Raw genomic sequence first — 20,358 nt, 5'->3', positions numbered from 1 at the left:
TATTTGTGGAGTAAAACTTTACAATAGACATAAGAATGTTTGAATGGGAATCCTTGAAGTACTATTCTGACTACACTTAAGATGCATTTGTTATTGTGTTAAGAAAAAAGAACAGAACTCTCATTAGCATTTTGAATCAAAAATTGGAAAAGGCAGAAGAGATGTTTCTACTTCTTCCATTAAAATGTAAGCACTTACAAAACAGAGAAGTAATCTGTAAGCCTAAAACACTGAAATAAAAGCCATCAGGATGCCATTGAGAAAATTCTGAGGTCTGAGCAAGTAACTGGGTTTTAAAATAGGTACTAGAGAAGTGCAAGTCCTTTCTCTCCTTTTTTGACCTTCCCCAGAAGTGTTTTCTGACCTGTTTTTGAGTGCAAGCTCCTCCTCGGTTCCTCAGGGCCCTCAATTGGTTGGTCAGCAAGGAAAACTCGTGCCTGGTCCACAGCGTTGAGAATGGTTTGCTCTTTATCCTTCAGTTCACGCCTCAGTGCCTTTTGGGAAGGGAAAGGAGAATGCATTTGTAACTTGACCTTGTGAACCATACAGTTTTCTCTGTTTTCACCTCTCCAACCAGACCTGCCTACTGAGTGAGTAATAGCCAATGTTATTGAGACTGCAAGATAAAATGCAAATTTTACGAAACAGAAGCAGCAGGAAATTGAGGCTGAAAGGGTAATTTTTAGAAAATTGACTTGAAGAAAGGAATACAAGAATGGTAATGATGGTGACTTTTAAAAAAGCCTAACAAACTGAAACTACTACATTAAAATGCTATTAAAAAGTAAACTGAATGCATTTATTGCTTTCAACATTGCTAATATATAGTAGATTGCTACAACAGACCATTTACTTTTTTGATAGCTGGAATAACAGTAAACAGCATCTACTGAGACTTCAGAAAATTATTTTAGAAATGCTAAGAAGAATTGCAAAAATTGTTAACATTCCTTAGAAAATGAAATATCTTGTTTCTGTCCACTATTTACTAATATTTTTAAAATTTGGAAAACATGTATCAGAAATTTTATTGAGTTAACACATTCTGAAAAAGTCATCTTTTAAATTACTCAAAAAAATTTTGATATCTATTATGCCAAAACCCTTTGAAATTTATATACAGAAAGAAATAAAATTTTATGTAAGATTTTTTTATTGTGGTGGAAATTAATTTCAGGATATTTTACTTTTGCAGCATATATGACTTTATTAAAGGGTTAAGTGTAACCAACCTTAAAAAAAAAAAGGTTATAAGTAGTCAGCTTATGAAGCATTTTCTTCCAGCATAAAGCATAAATCTGTCTCACCTAGAAGGGAACTGATTTTCCTGTTTTATTTGTACTGTTTCCTACACATAGAAACACGAAAGAAGATACTTTAAACATTATTAGAATGCTATGTTTATTTTTTACAATGTATTTCTTGGTTTTATTTAAAAAGTCGAGGCTTATTTTGCTGTCATGATTTGCTACGGGCCCATTCCAGATCAAAAAAAAGCAGTTACTCAATGTTGACAACATTATATAATAAAATGAGTCGTCTAGTACAAAAAAGTTTGAAAAACAGATACCATAAAAGCATCACAAATGCTGTCTTATAATTTTCTTTAGTTAGTCTCTTGATGTCACAATCACAAAATATACCCTTATTTCAACTTTAACTTGGCAGGAGGCAAGATGCTCTTTTTCCTCCCTCTTCCACTTCATTCCTTTATTGTCCTCATCTTTTCAAATCCTTCCATTCTACTGCTTCAGATAAAATAAACAAATAAATAGCCCCAACAAAAACTAATCACTGAAAACACACAAACCTCCATTACATTTAGAAGAAGTCTGCATTATACAGTCCAACTTTCACTACTCATTAATTGTTGTATTTATACAAGCACTCCTCAGAACAGTGTTATCTCTGTATGCTTCTGAAGAGCAACAATATTCTTTGTAGAATTCAGTACACACTACATGTAGTAACCAAAATTGCCATTTAAAAAGCAAGCCCTCCTTATTAAAAAACCCCCCAAACAACAGAAATGGAAACATTGTAAAAGCAACATGCCTGAAGAGTCTCTTCAGCTCATCACAGTACATATCAGTATGTAAATTTCACATTACATGCACTAGAATAAGGCACTTGAAATCATCCATAGCTTACAAATCATTAAAGCACTCTCTATGCAGGAATTTGTTTCAAGAAAGAGGAAAGGTAGTATTATGGTTCGAAAAATTCCCCATTTAAAAAAGACTTTTGGTTAGTAGAACCTGTGTGGATACATCAGTAAAATATAATGCATTTAAATTTCAAAAACTTCGTCAGAAACAGAGGGCTGATAGCTACACTTTAAAGTAGGAAATATTTCCAGAAGTACTTTTCTCCCCTCCATATAACTTCCAAAATATTCCCAAAGTGTACAAGAAAAGGGAGGCTATGTCACATTTCAAGTATGCTAAGTCCAGCAGTTAGAAACAATCTAGAGGTGGATCTCTTTTACTCTGTCTCTCCTGTTTACCCTCACATAACGTGTTTCATCAGTTTCTCCTGACCCTCAATAAAACTTCAATCAAGTTTGACCTAAGAGACCTTGGATTTAATTCTCCTACATCCCTGCCATTGAAGTTGTTCAAATTGAGGTTGACAACACAAAGATTTTAAGAGTTTTGCCCATACAGCTCATCAGCTATAAGTCATCCGTTGCCATCTTTATCAATATTTTTGATAGAAAACTCTTTTAGCATGAAATAAGCCACACACTCTCTGAAATACTACTGCTAAAACAATTTAGAAGTAGAGTACCTTGAACACACCACAGACTTCCTAGATTGTTTTCTTTTGTTTTTGTTTTTTTTTTTTCCTTATACCACTGGTACAAAAAATAATGCATTTAGACTTGCATAACTTTTTCTTAGCAATACTCACTACATTTCTCTGTGTCTCTCTGACAGTAAACAAGATCAATGAGAGTACACAACTCAAGGATAACTCAGCATACCAATAATACTATTGCTTGTCCCAGCAAACCTCTCTGCAACAGAACAGAAGAAACCCACTCATAAATCTGATCTTGAGCTGAAATATCATGTGTCTTGAATGGACAAAACAAAGATTTCATTGGAAAAATCACATCTAAAGGAACTCTACACAGTAAGTCATAAAAAGCCCAGCAAGGAACATAAAACCTGCAATGGTGAATTTGATTATTGTAAAGGTTTTTATATAATAAGTATAATCATATATTTTGGTGGTTTATTTAGTTTTTCAAGAGCTACTCCTCCAGTGGCTACTCAGAATGGACGTACCTCCTTCAGTAGACAAGGATATTACTTCACTCTCCTTTCGTCATTAGGATTAAAACAGTTAAAGCATTTGTAAGTTTTGAGTGGATCATAGGTTTTAGTAGAGGAAGAATTCCCCTCCAGTTGCTGATGATGCATTTCAGGGAGAAAATTAGGAGCAAATTGATACTAGGGTTTTGGAATAGATTAAATTGGTGAAGGAATGGCAGAAAAAACTTGAGAAGCATCTCAAAACATGTCACTGAAAACTGTCCACTAATAAGCTAAAGATACGGATGCAAGTATTTTTTGAGTCCTGTTGAGCATGCAGATGTGAAATGAAAAAGTGAGTTCTAAGCAAAGAGATAACATTTATTTTGTTTGTTTATAAAAGCACAATAATATTTTAAAGCTATATTGGTCATGCAGAAAGGGGCTGTACACAACTTGGGCAGTAATTCATACCATTGTATTTCATCCAACTATTATAAATTACAAAATTACTGTATACTTTAGGCAATGGTTTAAAATGAAAGCTTCACTTCCCACAGTAATCTGACGGGACAGACTGCTAAATCCAATGTCTATGGTTTACACAGTTGTCTTGCATTTGCAAATCCATTCTTACTTCCTACATAAACTGGGGGACATGCAAGAGGTCCTGGAAAAACCAACACTAATTTTAGACATCCGTGATTCTAACAAAAGAGATGAAAAAAGCCCTGAAAACTTAAAATTTGGCGTGCTTATGCAGTGTCAACACAAATTGTTTCCATATCTGACCCTAAACAATACTAGCCAAAATATTTTTTTAAAAAACCTACTTTGAAAAAAGTCTTCCACTGGTAGATGGACATGTGCTTACAAAACTACACTCTTGAAATATTTTGTGCAGCATGAAACAAAGCAATAACTATAATCAGCAGCATTCATTTTGTAAGGTATAAGGTCTCAAGTTAGCCAACTATGGTGGAGTAACTCAGGACCCCACTAACACAATCCTCCTCTCAGGGAAGAGAACAAATGTGCCTCCATGATTTTCAACCATGAGCCAGTAATTTACTTTCTGTTTTGATTTGTTCCTCTTTCAGTGACCGTGAAACATATGTTACTCCCTTTATAACTCTAGAAATGCAGATAGACCATTTGCTCTGTTACACCAAGATAATCAAACCCATTTGGCCTCTCTATGTTAAAAGATACCTCTGATTTCTAATATAAAAACCAACTCTTCTTATAGGCTAAGATTTTTAAAGGAAGTTGCCTAAACCAGGGCATTACAAAATTTCTGTTGGGAATGCTTTGCAGCTGAAGTCTTTTCCACTCTTGCAAAATTCAAAGGCTACAAAACTTTTGCTATTGTGATTTTTACACTGTTTAATGTATGCTGAAAGCACCTATTTCCTTCAGCTGGACCTTAAAATTGTTTTTTGAGCATAGTAAGTGGACTTCCAAAATTACTCACTGTTAATTTGCAGTCTCTTTTTCTCTTTTGAATTGTACAGGCTTGTACAGAATAATTCAAGGAGCAGATCTGCTTAATAGTTCCAACAGATGAAGGCAAAGCTAATTTCAAAGAAAACACATGGGATGTTTCTTAAAAACAGAACATATTTAAATCAGGTCTCATTATGCACTCTTTCAAGGAAGTAAAGATGCAAGTTATTGTAACTCATATCAGTTCAGCACACTGTAGCCTTATGTGCCAATCAGCAGCTCCTGTAGCATTTAATTACTTATTCATCTTTATTCTGTACCCAGTGCTTGAAAAACTCCTGTTACTTTTCTACACTAAAATGGAATGGAAAAAAATAATCTGTGGCATTTAATAGGATGGGAAGAATAAGCAGGATGATTGAGCAAACTCAGAGTGAGATGAGAAATTGTTTATAAAGATCATACAGAGATAAAGGTTGTGACTCAGTCTCTGCCAGCTGTCTCCATCACTAAAGAATGAACTAGAAAGAAAATAAGCATAGCATGTTTAAAAGCTGTTCCTTCCTGCCAGATATTATTTAATGGAACATGCATGCATAAAATTTAAAAAGTCTTTTGGTCTCTGTACACGTCTCTCTGTAAAAGTCAATTTTATATGTCTACCCCATCTGATAAAGAAAATAGTCAAATAAAGAGCCATATTTAACTTGAGATCATGCAGCCCACCATGCATTTATTTACCTTTTACTACTTCATACAAAATCTGTGTGGCAAGACAAATAATGAAGGAGGAAAATGGTGCCTAATATACAACCATTAATACCTAGAGATATGAAGACACATGTAGCTCATGGGACATTAAAGACAAGATCGAATCCTACATGTTCTGATTAATCAGTGACAAACAGTGACCAACACCAGAATAAAAAAAGAAAAGGAAATATGAGAGTGGGGAAAAAATCTGAAGGAAAAAATAAAAAAAAAGAAGTGTTTGCCTTCATAATAAATATATGCTGAGTATTTTAGATTTTTTTAATAGACGAATCTAAAATTGACATCTCAAAAAAGACCAAAAAGAAGTGGCAAAGGCTGCATTTTTCTAAATTCTCTCAGTTTACCATTTGCCACTTGCCCTCCCTTTTGCTGTAGTGTCAATAAAGAGTGTGCAAATAAGGGGTCAACTTATTTGAGGGTAGAGAGAGTTCAATGAGAGTATAGACCGAGAAGTCCCATCTATAGCAAATTCCTCTTTTTTGCCTGCATGCACAAGGAAACTAAACTGACAGGAATTTAAAAGCATAGATGTGGGTAAAAGAGAATTAGACTATGCATGCTGGTGATCCTTTACCAGAAGCAAATAAATGTTAGCTTACTTAAGACTTTCCCTTTGATTTATCCAAATAGATGCTTCAGGCCAAGAAATAGGGGCACTTTTTCACTGAGACTTTCTTGTTCCTTGATAATTTCCCGTCTCTCTCTGGAGGACCATGTGTGCTCATGGCTACTCACAGAAAACGCCACCCACCTCCGAATATGCAGTAATAGACACACATCACAAAAAAAAGCATGTAAAACATCTCTCAGACAAAGTACTTTGCAGCAGTGCAGCCAAAGAGATAGGGGAAGGAAAGTATGCTGTATCATTACTGCTCAGACTTAGACAAAAAACACAAAGCTATTAGTGACATTCTAAAAACCAATAACCTGACAATCTCAGACTGCATCTGTACATTCCTGTGAGACACTTCAATATAAAGAAGGGTAACTGGCTTTCTTCTGAACTTGTCACAGTTCAAAACCAGTAAGGCTATACAAAACCAGTAAGGCTATTTCCTCCATTTTCATTTAACAGCACTTTAAAATCAGGAAATATGTTTTGAAGCCTGTTTGGAAAAACCACACTTAAAATAACCTCATGAAGGCTTTGAAAGGCCTCCTTTGTGCCTAGAAAAGAATCCAGTACTACAGCAAAAGGCAGAAGTAAGCTTCATTGTCACACAGATTGCATCAAAAAAGATATTAAAAAGCTATTCTTAAATTAAACATCACAGGGCTATGCTTTTTCTTCAAAATTAAACTAATTTTTTTTACATAGTTAATTTTCCAAGAAAGAAGCTCTTCAGTTTTTTCTGAAGCAAGAACTGCAAGTCCTGCATTCCCTAGAGATGCTACAGGATCTAAATCCAACTAGAGATGGGAGACACTGCTTAATTGAGCAAAGGTTACAAAAAATGAGGCATAATGATGTTCGTTAATATGTCTTCCAGCACCAATAACCTTACGTAACTTGATTTCTTAATTCCTAGTCCACTGAAATGAGACTTTGTGTTTCTAGGTCAATGATAACCAAGACTTGGTTGCCCAGAGAAGTCTGGAAGCTCAACAGAGCACAGTCTTTAGGGACTGGAAAACACGGAATGCCTAAAGGCTTTTCTTTTTTTTCCTATTAAAATTTATGTATTTATGTTGGGGGTGGGGTGTGTTTTAAATATGATTAGGAACTACGTCGAGGGGGAAAAAACCCACACCACACATCCTTTAGCTAATGCCGAACATGTAATCATCAAAAAGCTTTTTTAAAACATAATTATTTTCTTAACAAAAGTGAAAAGCCAGGCTTCAGTATGCTAAAGTGAATTCTCTACTGAATCAACTACTGAAATCCCCAGAAATATAACCACTATGGCCACTGGAACCCTTTTGTGATGGGTTTGCTACACAGTGCATATCCACTGAACTTGCTTTGTGGGCTCTTTCTCTCTTCTTCGAGAAAGCAATTTTTAATATTCAATCCTTACTTTGCATTTCACCATAGCATGAGTACTACAAAGGTATCATATAAACAACAGAACAAAATCTGATAGAATATGCCTATTTTGCTCATCCAAAATGAGCATATTTTGGTTTTAATCCACTGTAATATGACAGCTAAAAGAATGAGAATCATTACATTTGATGGCTTGCATAAACTATACAAAAGGAGTAGATTAAAACAGGCTTGTCTTACAATGCTATGCATAAGAAAAAAAATTTTTTATGGAGCTTTTAGAAAAAAATATGTTTAACATATCTAATCAGGATTTAATACAAGAATTCATACAGATTGTACCCCAGAGACGGAAAAAATGCCTAAATCAGTGTGAAGACTGAAAGACGAAGAGAGAGGGAAGCTGTCACAGCTTTCTGCTCTTTGTGTGGTGGAGAAAGTGTTTACTTTTACACAACAGCAGTAATTACTCTGCTAGCAGTGGTACCAATTTTCAAATGCCAAACTGCCAGTAAAAGCACACTCAGTTTTACATCAAAAGGACTACAGTGTACTTTTGGTGAAGGAAAATTTATCCCACCAAACCCTATTTAGTAAACACGGCAGCTATCTGATATCAGCAACCTTGGAAGACTTGATCCCTTTTTATTTCTATTTTTATTTATTTTATAGTAAACAAATAGTGTCATCACAGGCATTTTCATACATCTCTGATCAACAGAGATCAACTGACCCTCTAATCTTTTCTTTTGCCTGTCTCTTGTCAGAAACAGGACAACTACTTATATGTAACTTAGGGACAAACCAGAACCTTTAATCTAAAGTATACAAGAACTGGTGTCCAGACACAGGGGACTGACAGCAAGAAATCAGCAAAGATAAAATAACATTTTAAGTTGTCTGCCAAAAAAGCCCTAAAAAACCTCAGAGGAAAAGATCACTGTACAATGCCAGCTAAAGCATTGCACTGAGTCTATTTCAAAGACATTTTAAAAGATTACATCCTCAAAAAAGTAGCCTTAAAGACAAAGCAATATACCATCAAAATAAGGATCCTTCCATTTCAGATGAAACTGTTTTGTAAAGCTGTCTGCAGAACAGAAGTCACATTTCTTCCACATTCTTCAAAGTTGTACCTCCTTTGAAGAACCAAAGGAAATTTGTGTCCTCAATGCTAACTCCAATTAGCTTCAAACTGTGTAACTGTGCACTGCAGAGTGCATAACTGGGTAGCTTTGGATAACAGTTCATATTCAGTTACATAAAACCCAGCAAATGAGTTTATGGAAGTAACACTGTCTGAGCATCAAACTCTATCTTTTCTTTATGGGTAGCAACTGGTATAACTTCTGCTTTTTATACCAGAAAATACTCACAGAAAAAGGGGGAGAGATAAGAACACACAAAAAAGCACTGTTCTGTTTATGCATCCAAAACATGTACCGCCTCCAGCCTGACACAAGACACACAAAACATCTGCTGCATGTTAAATGGCTTATTACTTAATTGAGCAAGAGCCCTCAAATATCCTGTTAGCACTGCCTATTTTCTTGCACCCACAGCAGTAATCATCTAGCTCTTCAACACGAGAGAGACACATTCCTCTTTCTTTGCTGGCAACAGACTAGCTTGGGTTTGTTTAGGCTGTGTGATTGCAGAGCACTGATGAACTGCCATTAGTTTCTTGCTTCAAACTGAAATGATGCCACCATTAACAAGTTGGGTGCTGCATTGTTGTTAAGAGTAGTAAAACTCAGGTCACCTTTTCCTCATTTTTTGCGATTAAGATTCGTCTGCATTTCTTAAAAAAACCACCAATGGGACAAATGGGACAAGGTATGTTTGGTATCATAAGCTACTTCACTATTAAATGGTACCTCCTGTAATAATGCAGATGTCTTGAGAAAGACTTTTAGTAATTACAGTTCAAAGTCAATACACTTAAGAGAAACTTTGTGATATGCAGCACTATGAATATTCATTCCATATATAAAGATAGGATGCACTTTGTGAGCATGCCCACATCTCATGAGAGGTTTCCTCCACATCAGCCTCCTTAGTGCAAGAGAACATCAGTGTCCTTGACAATGAATTGTGATCACCAAGAAAAATAGTGAATGTACTGTACAGCATCACCTATAAATTATAAATAATCAGATCACTGCAAAAAGTCTCAAGGGAGCATCACCTGTATGACAACTGTATAAGGGGAAGAGAAAGTACAGGCAACAGAGCCCAGCTGAATACTGAAGCAGAAAAAATTGCTAGGGACCAGTTGCAATTTGAGTCTAGTTCTAGTGTTCCTGTTCTGTATGCATGCATGTATACATGAGAGAGGACTGCTACTGAAAATCCTTTCAGAAGCAGAAACCCTGTCAAAGCTAATTACTCCTCCTTCTTAGAAACAGTCACTTTGGTTTCTCTTTGGAAGCAAATGGTCCAGGACAGACAACTGTATAATCACCAGTCAACAAATTGTCTTCCTCACCACAGTCTACTCCAATTTCCTTTGTAGCTTTTTGCTCTCAACTCTTCCACTATGGCCTTCCATTTTCAAAACTATCTAAAATGACAGCATCTTTGTAAAGCTGTTATCACACAGTTTGTTACTGTGACATGACAAATTATGCTGGATCTCTGCTTTAGGTCACTTCTCCAGAATTTCCTGTCTCTGGATCGTGTGCTAGTATATCCAACATCTGTTCTGCAGAGAAAGATTACTGTAAAACCATTACTGAATAAAATAAGTAGTGTTTGAAAGAAGAAACACTCTACTTCAAACAATTTTCTAGGCATTTATGAGAGAGTCATGAGGTAGGAATACCCTAAGGGCAACATGACTCCCTTCTGCTTAAGTCATCTCCTTCAGCTCATTCTAGTTGCCAACAGAAGTTACAGGAACATGAAAGCATAGAAACTGGCACCAATGTCATATCTGTAAAAGCCAGTGGCATTTAAGAAGAAGAAGAAGAAGAAAAAAAAAAAAGGCAAAAAAGGCAAGCCCCAAGTGTAATATTTCATATATTCTACAGCACAGCAGCAATGCAGCTGGTATCACAACATAGTTGTGGGGTTGTTTTGTGGTGGTGTGGGTTTTTTTGTTTGGTTGGGTTTTGTTTGGTTTTTTGTTTGGGTGTTTTTGGGTGGGGGGAGGTGCTGCATTCGTTTCAAGTAGCAGAGAATTTTCCCTCATCATGAATCACAAAGAACATAAATAACATATAGATTTCTGCTGGGAGTTTAAGCCCCTTGTCAAAGAGGGGACACTCAAACCTTTCACAACATGCAATAGTGTGTTGCTTTACTAGCTCCATTTATGCCTCTGCAAACTGCACTTTTCCAACACAACAGCCTTGCTCAGTTATTGCATTTTCAAATAGATGATCTAACAACATCTCATTGAAACAAGAGAAAATCCAGCTGGACCTGTAAATTCAACTTAGGAGATAAGGAAAAAAAAGGGGGGTGCTTTCAGACAATCCTACCGTTAAGAAATACTGCTGGGCATTCAGTATACATCTACTGATACAAAACACTGAGCAAACTCACTCAAAAATTGTCAATATTTTCCAAATAGTGTTCCATCACCTGGTTACAGGGTATGGCCCTCCACCTTTCAACTGAGTTTGCTATTTGATTTTAACAATTTGCTAGGGGTTTTATTCAGTAGAAAAAGACTGAAACCAAAATAATCCAGACAAAGCTCTGCAAAATATCCATGGACAATAAAGACAAAACTTTGCCTTTCTTTTACCCATGGTAAGTTCTTTTAATAGCTGTTCACATAAACCATATTCCTTGATTAAAAATAATTCTATAAGAAAGACGGTTAACCTGGAAAAAAAGAAAAAAGGTCTTACTGAAACTTATTGCAAAAATTGTCATCAACCATTTTTTTGAGGATGACTACAAAGTGTCTTTCTGCCCATGAGAAAAAAAAAAGTAATTTAATATTACTGACAGTGATTAGGGGTCAATTAGATAAAGATACCAGGACTTAAATAATACTTCTGTGAAGCAGGGCTATTTAACTCAGTCCCATAAATATTTTCCAATAGAGGGTGAACATATCAGAGAAATCAGAAGACAGATTATTACTCATGTTCACTCACTTCATTTCCTTCCTCTGCTTTATTTCTCCATATGATGAGCTTTTTTATCTGTAGCTCCTCAGGCAAAGAATTGTAATATTTTACATGTAGTGGAACCAGCATGTATAAAACAGGATTTCTTTTTCTTTGGAAACAGAATTTGAAACCACAAACGATTTCTCATTAAGAAAAAAAAACCCAAAAACAAAACCATAGAGTCAATTTGTTATTTTTAGTCCTCAATACCTAGAAACAAGCTCTATACCACAGCAAAGTTACCTAGTAAAGGTATGGAGAAAAGTAAAAGCAGTAAGCAAAATACTGAAGGTATAAACAATATAAACAATAACATTGAGAACACAGGGAATGTCTCAAAACCAAAAACTATAATTGGTTTTAGTGACTGAATGCCAAAGAATACTTCAACACATCTGCAACAATTTCCCAGAAATGTAAACTGTCAACTTAAAGCCATTTAAAAAAGGTGAAAACACGTAAATGTAGCAAGACATCTCTATACTGCTCTTTGCCCAAAAACCTTAGTGAAAAGTGTACAGCATGAATACAGATTTTAAAAAAAGTAAAAGAATTTCACTTATTTTTTGTATTTCGTTCATTTATAATGTATTTAGCAATAGAGTGCTCTAGCTTCTGTGCTTTTCACTCTGAACTCATTGTTTTCTTAGAAATTTCTTCACGTTTTTCTACAAGGATAACCAAAAATGCAGTTAGCATGCTTACTTGCAGTATGTAGATTTGTTAGGCCACACACATCATCTTGGTACCCAAGTTGTTTTTCCAGAACAGCGTTAATAATGTGTTTCACATCTGACCTGTGTTTGTTTAGTTTTCTCTCTAGCAATAAAAGCACCTTTGTTTTTATAGCACCATGGGGTTTTGTTTATTTGTTTGTTTTATATACCGTGCTGTGCTTACCACTAGCCAGTCCCTCATGGATCTACAATTAAGATAATAACTTCTTCCTTCTCTTCCAGTGTTGCTGCACCAGCGCCATGCAAAGCACAAGCAGGAAGACACAGGTAAAAAAAGGATATGATAAACTGCAGCCAAGCACCCATGCTCGCTGGACTAAGAATCTTGTAGCAGCCAGAAATGTCAGAAGGCATTATCTGTGTGATCATACAGAAGAATACAAGTTCATCAGAAAATCATCCCAAATGAGGCTGACCTACTGAAAATGAGAAATTTCAACCAAGCATGACTGCTTTGTAGCAGTCTGTGTTTTAGTCAAAGCCAGGGGACTTGTTTCTCTGTCAAGGACTGAGGCTGCTGAAAGCCTCCCTACCCAGCGTGATGGCAGGTGCTGACCACAGCATCAGGTATTGCTCAGTATCTCTCTGCTACAAATCTTGAGATTGAAAAATCACATGCACAGGATAAAATTATCAGATACCATTGAAATTTACCTAAAAATTACACACCCTTCCTTGCATTTATTTGATGATAAAAATGTTTTCACAATTAGTGTTCCCTCTCCTTTCAGGGCATCAAAATGTCACCCTTTCAGCATTTTGTTCTGCTGGAGGGTTTCTTCCCTGGCTTGAACGTTATCCCTTCAAGGTAGTGAATGCTCACATAAACTTCTACATTCTCTCTCAGGCAGATCCATCACTCAAAAAAAGATGGAACCACAAAAGAGAAAATGCACAAATAGACGAAAGAAACAAGACTTCATATCAGATTGATTGCAAGGTAAATAATTATAGACTATAAAATCTAGAACAAAAAGAAAAGAAATTTTAGATGACCTGCAGTAATATATAACTGAAAAATTATCCATTTGTTCCAGTAATTTCTTTAAAACCATCTCATTTACTATTCTCTTCTATTACTGCTAATATTAAATTCCTGCTGACCTGTTACACTGACTTAATGAAAAATATACTAATAAAAGTAATGATTCAATTCAATCATTCAAGCCTCTGCTGCTACTGAAAATTTTAATTTAGATCCAAATAAATCACACAGTTATAAAGTATGCATTTTTAAATGATTGTTTATAAAATGACAAGGACTGTCTTTTCATTAATCATGATATTTTACTTTATATTTTAAAAATTCTTCAAGTATATAAGTTGCAAACCAGCTGTTTCAAGGGAGAGGAAGTCTATAGGTTTAAAAAAAAAATCCATCCTATTACCTATATTAGGACTTTTAGACTAAAAATTCCTTAGTGACAGACAGAGCACATAAAATTCAGTCGAACTTCAAACAATAGGGAAAATAAATGTATCAGAACATTTTAATGATTTATGGCTTTGGTTTACTCTCTCTTAAGCTTCTAAATATTGCTTTCAAACACGAATTTGCTGACAACAATACTATAAAACTGACTAGGAAATACCACTGGCGTATTGTGCTATACCATCAAAGAGATGGCATAGAGATTTTTTCCCTCTCCATTTACACATTCATTTAACAAGAAAGGTCTGAAAGATTAAAATCCTATCATAAAATACATGAATTACCATTAGTAGTAGCTATTAAATTCTTTGAGAAAAGAGGCAGGCTATGCCTGCTCATGTAAGGAACAGGCCCCCAGTGGCTGGAAGTTCAGAAGAACTATTCAGCTTCCCATATCCCCTCAAAATCTGCCCCAAGAGAGACAGAATATAGGGATAACCAACAGCAACAACCAAACAGCAGAGTCATGTGACAGTAATAGCATGGCCTCTCAGACTATCAAAAACTAGAGTTAAGGCTGATCTTCATTCACTGCAGAACCAGAAAAGGCTGTTCATGTCACAGAAGTTACTGCATTTGCACTGTCTGTTTGGCAGAGCAGGCTACAAAGTTTCATACCCAGTTAATATACAGTGCTTGAAACCACTTTAGGACACAGTAGCTTCATTACTAGCGCTGACATAATGCTACGTTATCATTAAGCAAGATAGACAGGACCCTCGAGAAAACCTAGATTTTGTACAGGATGCGTTTAAACTGTCCTCACACATTACAGGGGAATAAATTAAAAGATGACCAACCATGCATGTAAAATAACTCATTAGTGGTAAACGTGTGAGGACAGCATTGCACTCCTTCCAGAAAGAGATGCCTATAGAACCACCTCAAAACCAAGACACAGACCAAAAGCGACCTAACCCTTACAACCAACAGCCACTTCGTCAAGCAAATATTTTCTATCTTAATTACATCATGCTCGTAAAATCCAGTAATCTTCTGATTAAAACAAAGTAATCTCAGTAACTCTAAGGAATGACTGCAGACCTACCAGGCACAGCACTATTTGGAGGAATTATACTTGTACCTTAGTACTGGAGCTCAGGGTACTCCAAGTTTCTTGATGTGGACAACTACTGATGATACTTTAAATGACAGGAGGAATCATGTTGCTGGCCTCACAAAATGAGCACTCAGATTCCAAATCTGATTAAAAGAAAAAAAACCCATCTTTTCCCCAAAACAACTAACCCTGGATGAATCTCTATGTGGCCTCTAGCAGCTCAAGGTGTAGGAGTGGGCACCAAGACCCAATATAACGCCTTTCTGAAGCACAACACTGAATTCACTTTGCAGGAAACACATTAGCAAAAACATAACGCCCAGCAGCTTCCCTAAAAACAAAGATTGAAATCTTTAAGCATCATTTTAGGCTTAGCACCCTTTGGCATCCAAAGCTGAAAGACCAAAGCTTCAGAGAAGAAAATTGCTTCTGGCAACATTCCTAGCAATTTCCCAGCCTCACAGACTAACCACCTTGGAGAAGAGAAGTTCATTGAAACCCAGGTCAGAAGATACAGATGTGTGGAAACTGTTTAGGAACTACTATTAGCTATGGTTAAGAGTTCTTGGAAAGAAAACAAAACAGAGCAAAATACCTCCTGTGATTACCTTACCTATTAAACCCATACCTACCATTGCATTTGAAAAAATTCAACAACAAAAAATGGGAAAACTAACAAAAAAGTGTAAGAAAAAGCAGAATCCCATCCCCTCCTCTGTTTTGTACATAAATTTTGAAACATAGAATCTGAATCTCTAGAATCTGCATGAAAACAGGAGTGGGTGGCTGCCATGGAAACACAATTTTTTTTCCAATTTATTGCTGATCTTCCTAGGGTGGATTACTGACTGTAATAACAAGGGATTGAGCATCCTTGAGTTCAGGAGTTAACTGGAATAAATATTCTTCTTCCCTAAAGAGTCTGCCTGCAGCAGCAAGAAGCAGGATATAGATTAAGACGTTCTTAACTGAAAATAAAACAGATTCTTCACCAGTCCCTGTCTGCAAATGCAGTAAGTTTCAGGAGGATTTTAAAGTGGTAACAGCCTCTGTCTTACTGCATATTTAAGAAGCGCATCATAAACTAATGCTTCTGTTCAGTTTCTCCAGACGAGCGATGCGTAGGGGACTCTGCCCACTGAGAACACAAGACGAAAGAAAATAAAACACTCTGGTGTTTGCACAAAATTCATATGGAAATATGTCAGTTATATAAAAAGGTTCTTAAAATTTGCATTAGTCCCTACAAGCTCCAGTCCACACCCAAGTGACAAGTGAACAGCTTTGTCAAAAAAAGTAGGTTTCTTCTTAGTGGTCTAGTTTATCAAAACAGATCACAGAGAAATCAAGGAAACCTGAGCTAGTTTTATTGACTATACAGAAAGAACCTCAAATTGGTGTCAAAATGAGAAAGGTATGAGCAAGAACAATGTTCATCTGTAGTACAAGCTATGAAAGCATCTGAAAAAAACATGGCAGTGAACCCTGTATTATTGTGGCTCCCTAGCAGCACTTCCCAGCTGAAAAAATGGATTCACTGTGACTGTGCCAGTATTTTTTCCTGGCTCTCTGCCTTTGGAAAAACAGACCTCAGCAAAAAACAATATTTGCATTCAGAGAAATGTCCTGTCTCATTTCCTTATACCAGTCCATCTCTGGGATCCAGTGGGGCAGCTCTTCTGTTGACATACCATCCTTAGGTTTCAGGTAGCACCCAGCATTTTCAAATGCAATTGAAACACCAACCGACTGTTAAAAAGAAGCATACACAAGTTGAAATCCATGAGCATTTTTCTGGGCAGTTACAACTCAGAAAAAAAAAGGTCTTGGGAGTTTCATCGCCTGGTCCTCGAAATAATTTACTTAATATGCCACTGCAACCAAAAAATAGCCAATAAAATATTAAGCATTCTCAGAAATGACCAAAAAAACCAAAACCCTGTTGTACTACAGTATCAAACATTGCATTAATGCAACTTCATCCTAAGTATCACATGCAATAGCAGTCATTTTAGTTCCCTAAGGATGTAAGTTGAGTCAGAACAACACAGCAAGATGAACCACACAGACAGCTAAGAGAATAGAGTGGCTGTCTTATGGGTGGAGATTAAAAATCAGTCAGTATTATGCTTGTGCTCCATCATGTTCCCTGGCAGTGCTCATGGCTCACCCCTGAATATCAGCCAGTCATGGTATTGTGGCTGAAGACAGGGGAGTAAAACAGATGTCTGCTACGTTCTAGCACATCGAGATGTTACAAGATGTCATTAGTTGTAGATGGGCTACTACTAACAGTGATGGAACTAGAGTGGTCTTTTGTGAAGTGAAATACAGATACCACAGAAACAGGCATTCAACTCATTGCAGCTTTTTAAGGACAAAGAAGAAGGCTGATTGCTGTTCTGTTTCTGCAGTGTAAGTCTAATTTATGACACACAAGCATTCTCCTCCACAGCAATGTCAGAATGACCTCTTAGGTATTTGAGGATATCTACAAATCTTCCTCTATTCAGTGGTTTGAAAAAGACCCAGTGAGATCCTAAAAATTTATATGGAAGTCTTTGATTGAAATAAATGAGACAACGGTTCCTCAGGAAAGAGTAGCATGATCTGTATACATCAAAATGATATTATTAAAAAGGCAACCCCACCAAAATGTTTCATTTTTTGTACTGGAAAAGTGTTTATGAATTGTTTTTTTCCACAGTAAGATAACCTGCTTTATTCTGCATTAGTGACAGAATAATTTGTTCTTTCATTATCCAGGTTATTTATTATTTTAAGTACTGATCCGTTGCAACTTTCCTGTCTTATCGCAAGACAACCACACTTCTGGGAACAAGATGAAATACAGCCAGGAGAAACAACTTTTTTTTTGTAAAAGTTAAAAATACGCTGCACCGGCATCTTAATTTAACACTTCATTCTTCGTGCCATGCTTTTGTTTACGCACTATTCTTCTGGAGAAAAAGCCCAGGAGAGCAGTGACACACACCTGAATCATTCATGTAACACACAAATCAGTTTAAGTAAATCCTTAGTGAGCAATGCATTTAAGTCTGTCCACTTGAGAATCCTCATTTAACTTCAAGCATTAACTACACTCCTCCTCTCCTGTAACAAAATATTCCCACCCACAATTTCCACTTCTTCCTCCTAAACACACCACAAAGAAAAATCTCAGTGGTAGATTAATGAGTTGTACTGTCCTTGAACAGTACAAATTTTCAGTGTAGTACAATAGCAGATTTTTTCACCAACAATCAACATGCAGAACTCTCAAATATGCAAAATTTCAAGAGTTCTTAAAAAACTCTTATCCCTTATAAGTTTTCTTAAGGAGCTCTCATACCCCTCAGTAATGCTGATTGACTATTGGGAAGGCTATTCCCCCTCTTGATAGAGCATGTAGTTTTTGAAACCACATCCTGACTTTAAAGAGCCACTTCAGAGCAGCATGGTACATACTGTTCAAGCTCCTGCTTCTATCACATCCTTGTCCATCAGACCACATTGCAGCTCTTCCTCTAAGCAAGAGGCTGTATTGATTTTCCTCTTCCAACCACAGACCACTTAATTCTCCTTTCTCAGCCACACATAGCTCACTCATAACTCTAGTCAAAACTAATGTTTTAGCAACCATCCATTAACTGACCAACGAATTTAGCTGATCACCTCTAAGCTGCAGAGATTTTAAGTGCTTTGTGTCTTATGTGATGAGTAACAAATTAATAAAGCTCTTTCTAGACTATAATTAAGAGCATAGCCCAAAGCAGCAGCAAGACTTTAATGCTTCTCTTTTCATTCTTAAATCTAATAATTCCTAACATGGAAGTAGATTCTAATACAGAAAATATCCCAAAAAAACAAATCTAGAATAATTAAGTAGGAATTAATTTAAGAATAAGCCCATTGCCCAACTGAACGAGTGAAGGCAAGTTTAAGGCTAGAAATAGATTTTTTCCTCACAGACTTCTCTCACTGTTGAAGAGAATAACAGAATTATAGGCACCCTGAAGGGATAACACTTAGAAAGTGGTTTCCAGTTGGCTATGCTAATAGTTTTGATGAAACAAAAGTGAAAACAGCCACATAAAACAGACTGAAATACTACAACTTTCATTATTTGATTACTTTAACAAAAGAAGTCTGAAACATGAAATACATAGACAGCAACCCCAAAAAGTTTGAAGAGTATCTAGAATATTAATGACCTATCCATAGATATAAAATTATCAATCAAACATTCACAGGTCCTTTGCCAATTCATTCTGAGCTCAAATGAAGCTAAGTTAAGCATCTCTTTGATCCAAGATGCATGCATTATTTAGCATTAGCTAGACATTTGTTCATTTATGCAGACACATGCCAACAGGATTTATGCAAGAGGTACCCATTTCTGCTTAATTTGATATGTCCTGGTTCTCTCCCTGGAATCTAAAGCACAATGATTTACAGCTTTTAGGAAGTCTTTGTATTTCAGCAAAAGCGCACTTTCAAAAAGCTACAGTCAGAAACTCTTCCAGTAGAAAAGCGAGATATATAAAGGTTTCAGTGCATCTCCAAAGAACAAGGTGTCAGCAGCATCTGTGCTGCCTCCTCTTGTAAACACTTGTGAATCTAGGTACTTCCACATATCCAAAACCAGCCCACTGAATTCTCATGGTATTTTTTTGAGATTTTCTTTTCTGGCATATTGAAATATGTATGTAGAGGTGGATTTTCAAGGGATAGAGGTTGGGAGGAACAGGCTTGGGGTGGTGCTTTTGGTTTCTCAGTTTTGGTGAATTGGTGTGGGGTTTTGTTCCTGGTCTATGCAGCTGATCAAAATTTGCATCAAACACATTAAAATCCTAAATAAATATTTATAAGGAAGACTGGTAAAGAACAGAATGAAAGGGAAACATGAGCTGCTAAGAACTAGCAGCAGTGAGAAACTGAAATTATGGGAAAATACATGGCAGTAAACTCTGAAAAGGTTAAGTGCCTCCAGTTTCTTTTTCCCTATGAACTGCCTGCTGTGTCCCCCACTTCTGGAGTGTGAATGTAGACTCAGCTATAGGTACACCCCATATGAACAGCTTTTCTGCTCAGGTACTTGTAAGCTTTTTCTCTGTGTCCCAAATTTTCCAGTACTCTTCGGACTTCTTACTCTACAATCCCTCTTTTTAAGGCAAAGAAATTTTGACAAAATTTATTAAATTTATTAGAAAAACAATCAAAATAGGAAATTCATGCACCATTGTTTAACCTTCCTCTTGCCCTGTCCCCTGCAATGCACAGAGCAACACTGAACACCTAGACAGCATTTAGCATTTAGTATGTGATAAGACTATGAACTAATACAGATGATGGAACATCAAAAATAGTCAAAAAATTATAAATATTTGTCACATTCTAAAAGATTCCTGTTAACATGAGAAATATAGGCTAAATCTGTAGCCCTAATTAAACTCATTAACAGTGCTGTGGGCATTGTTTGCTTTAAAAGCACAGAAGAATGAGTGTTACTTAAAACAAAAACAAGTT

General features: G+C 36.2%; 1 protein-coding gene across 3 annotated transcripts in view; it reads right to left on the bottom strand.

Annotated features, from left to right (window-relative positions):
- UTRN (utrophin) overlaps nt 1-20,358 on the bottom strand; it is a 316,443-nt gene that overhangs the window by 88,316 nt on the left and 207,769 nt on the right. For all 3 annotated transcript variants that reach the window (XM_066315631.1, XM_066315629.1, XM_066315630.1), the window contains one exon: nt 365-494. In XM_066315631.1, coding sequence (XP_066171728.1) covers nt 365-494 — 130 coding nt within the window. The remainder of the gene's footprint in view (nt 1-364; nt 495-20,358) is intronic.

This window comes from Sylvia atricapilla, chromosome 3 (assembly GCF_009819655.1).
Source record: "Sylvia atricapilla isolate bSylAtr1 chromosome 3, bSylAtr1.pri, whole genome shotgun sequence".
Classification (NCBI taxonomy): domain Eukaryota; kingdom Metazoa; phylum Chordata; class Aves; order Passeriformes; family Sylviidae; genus Sylvia; species Sylvia atricapilla.
This window is presented reverse-complemented; position numbering and strand designations above follow the sequence as displayed.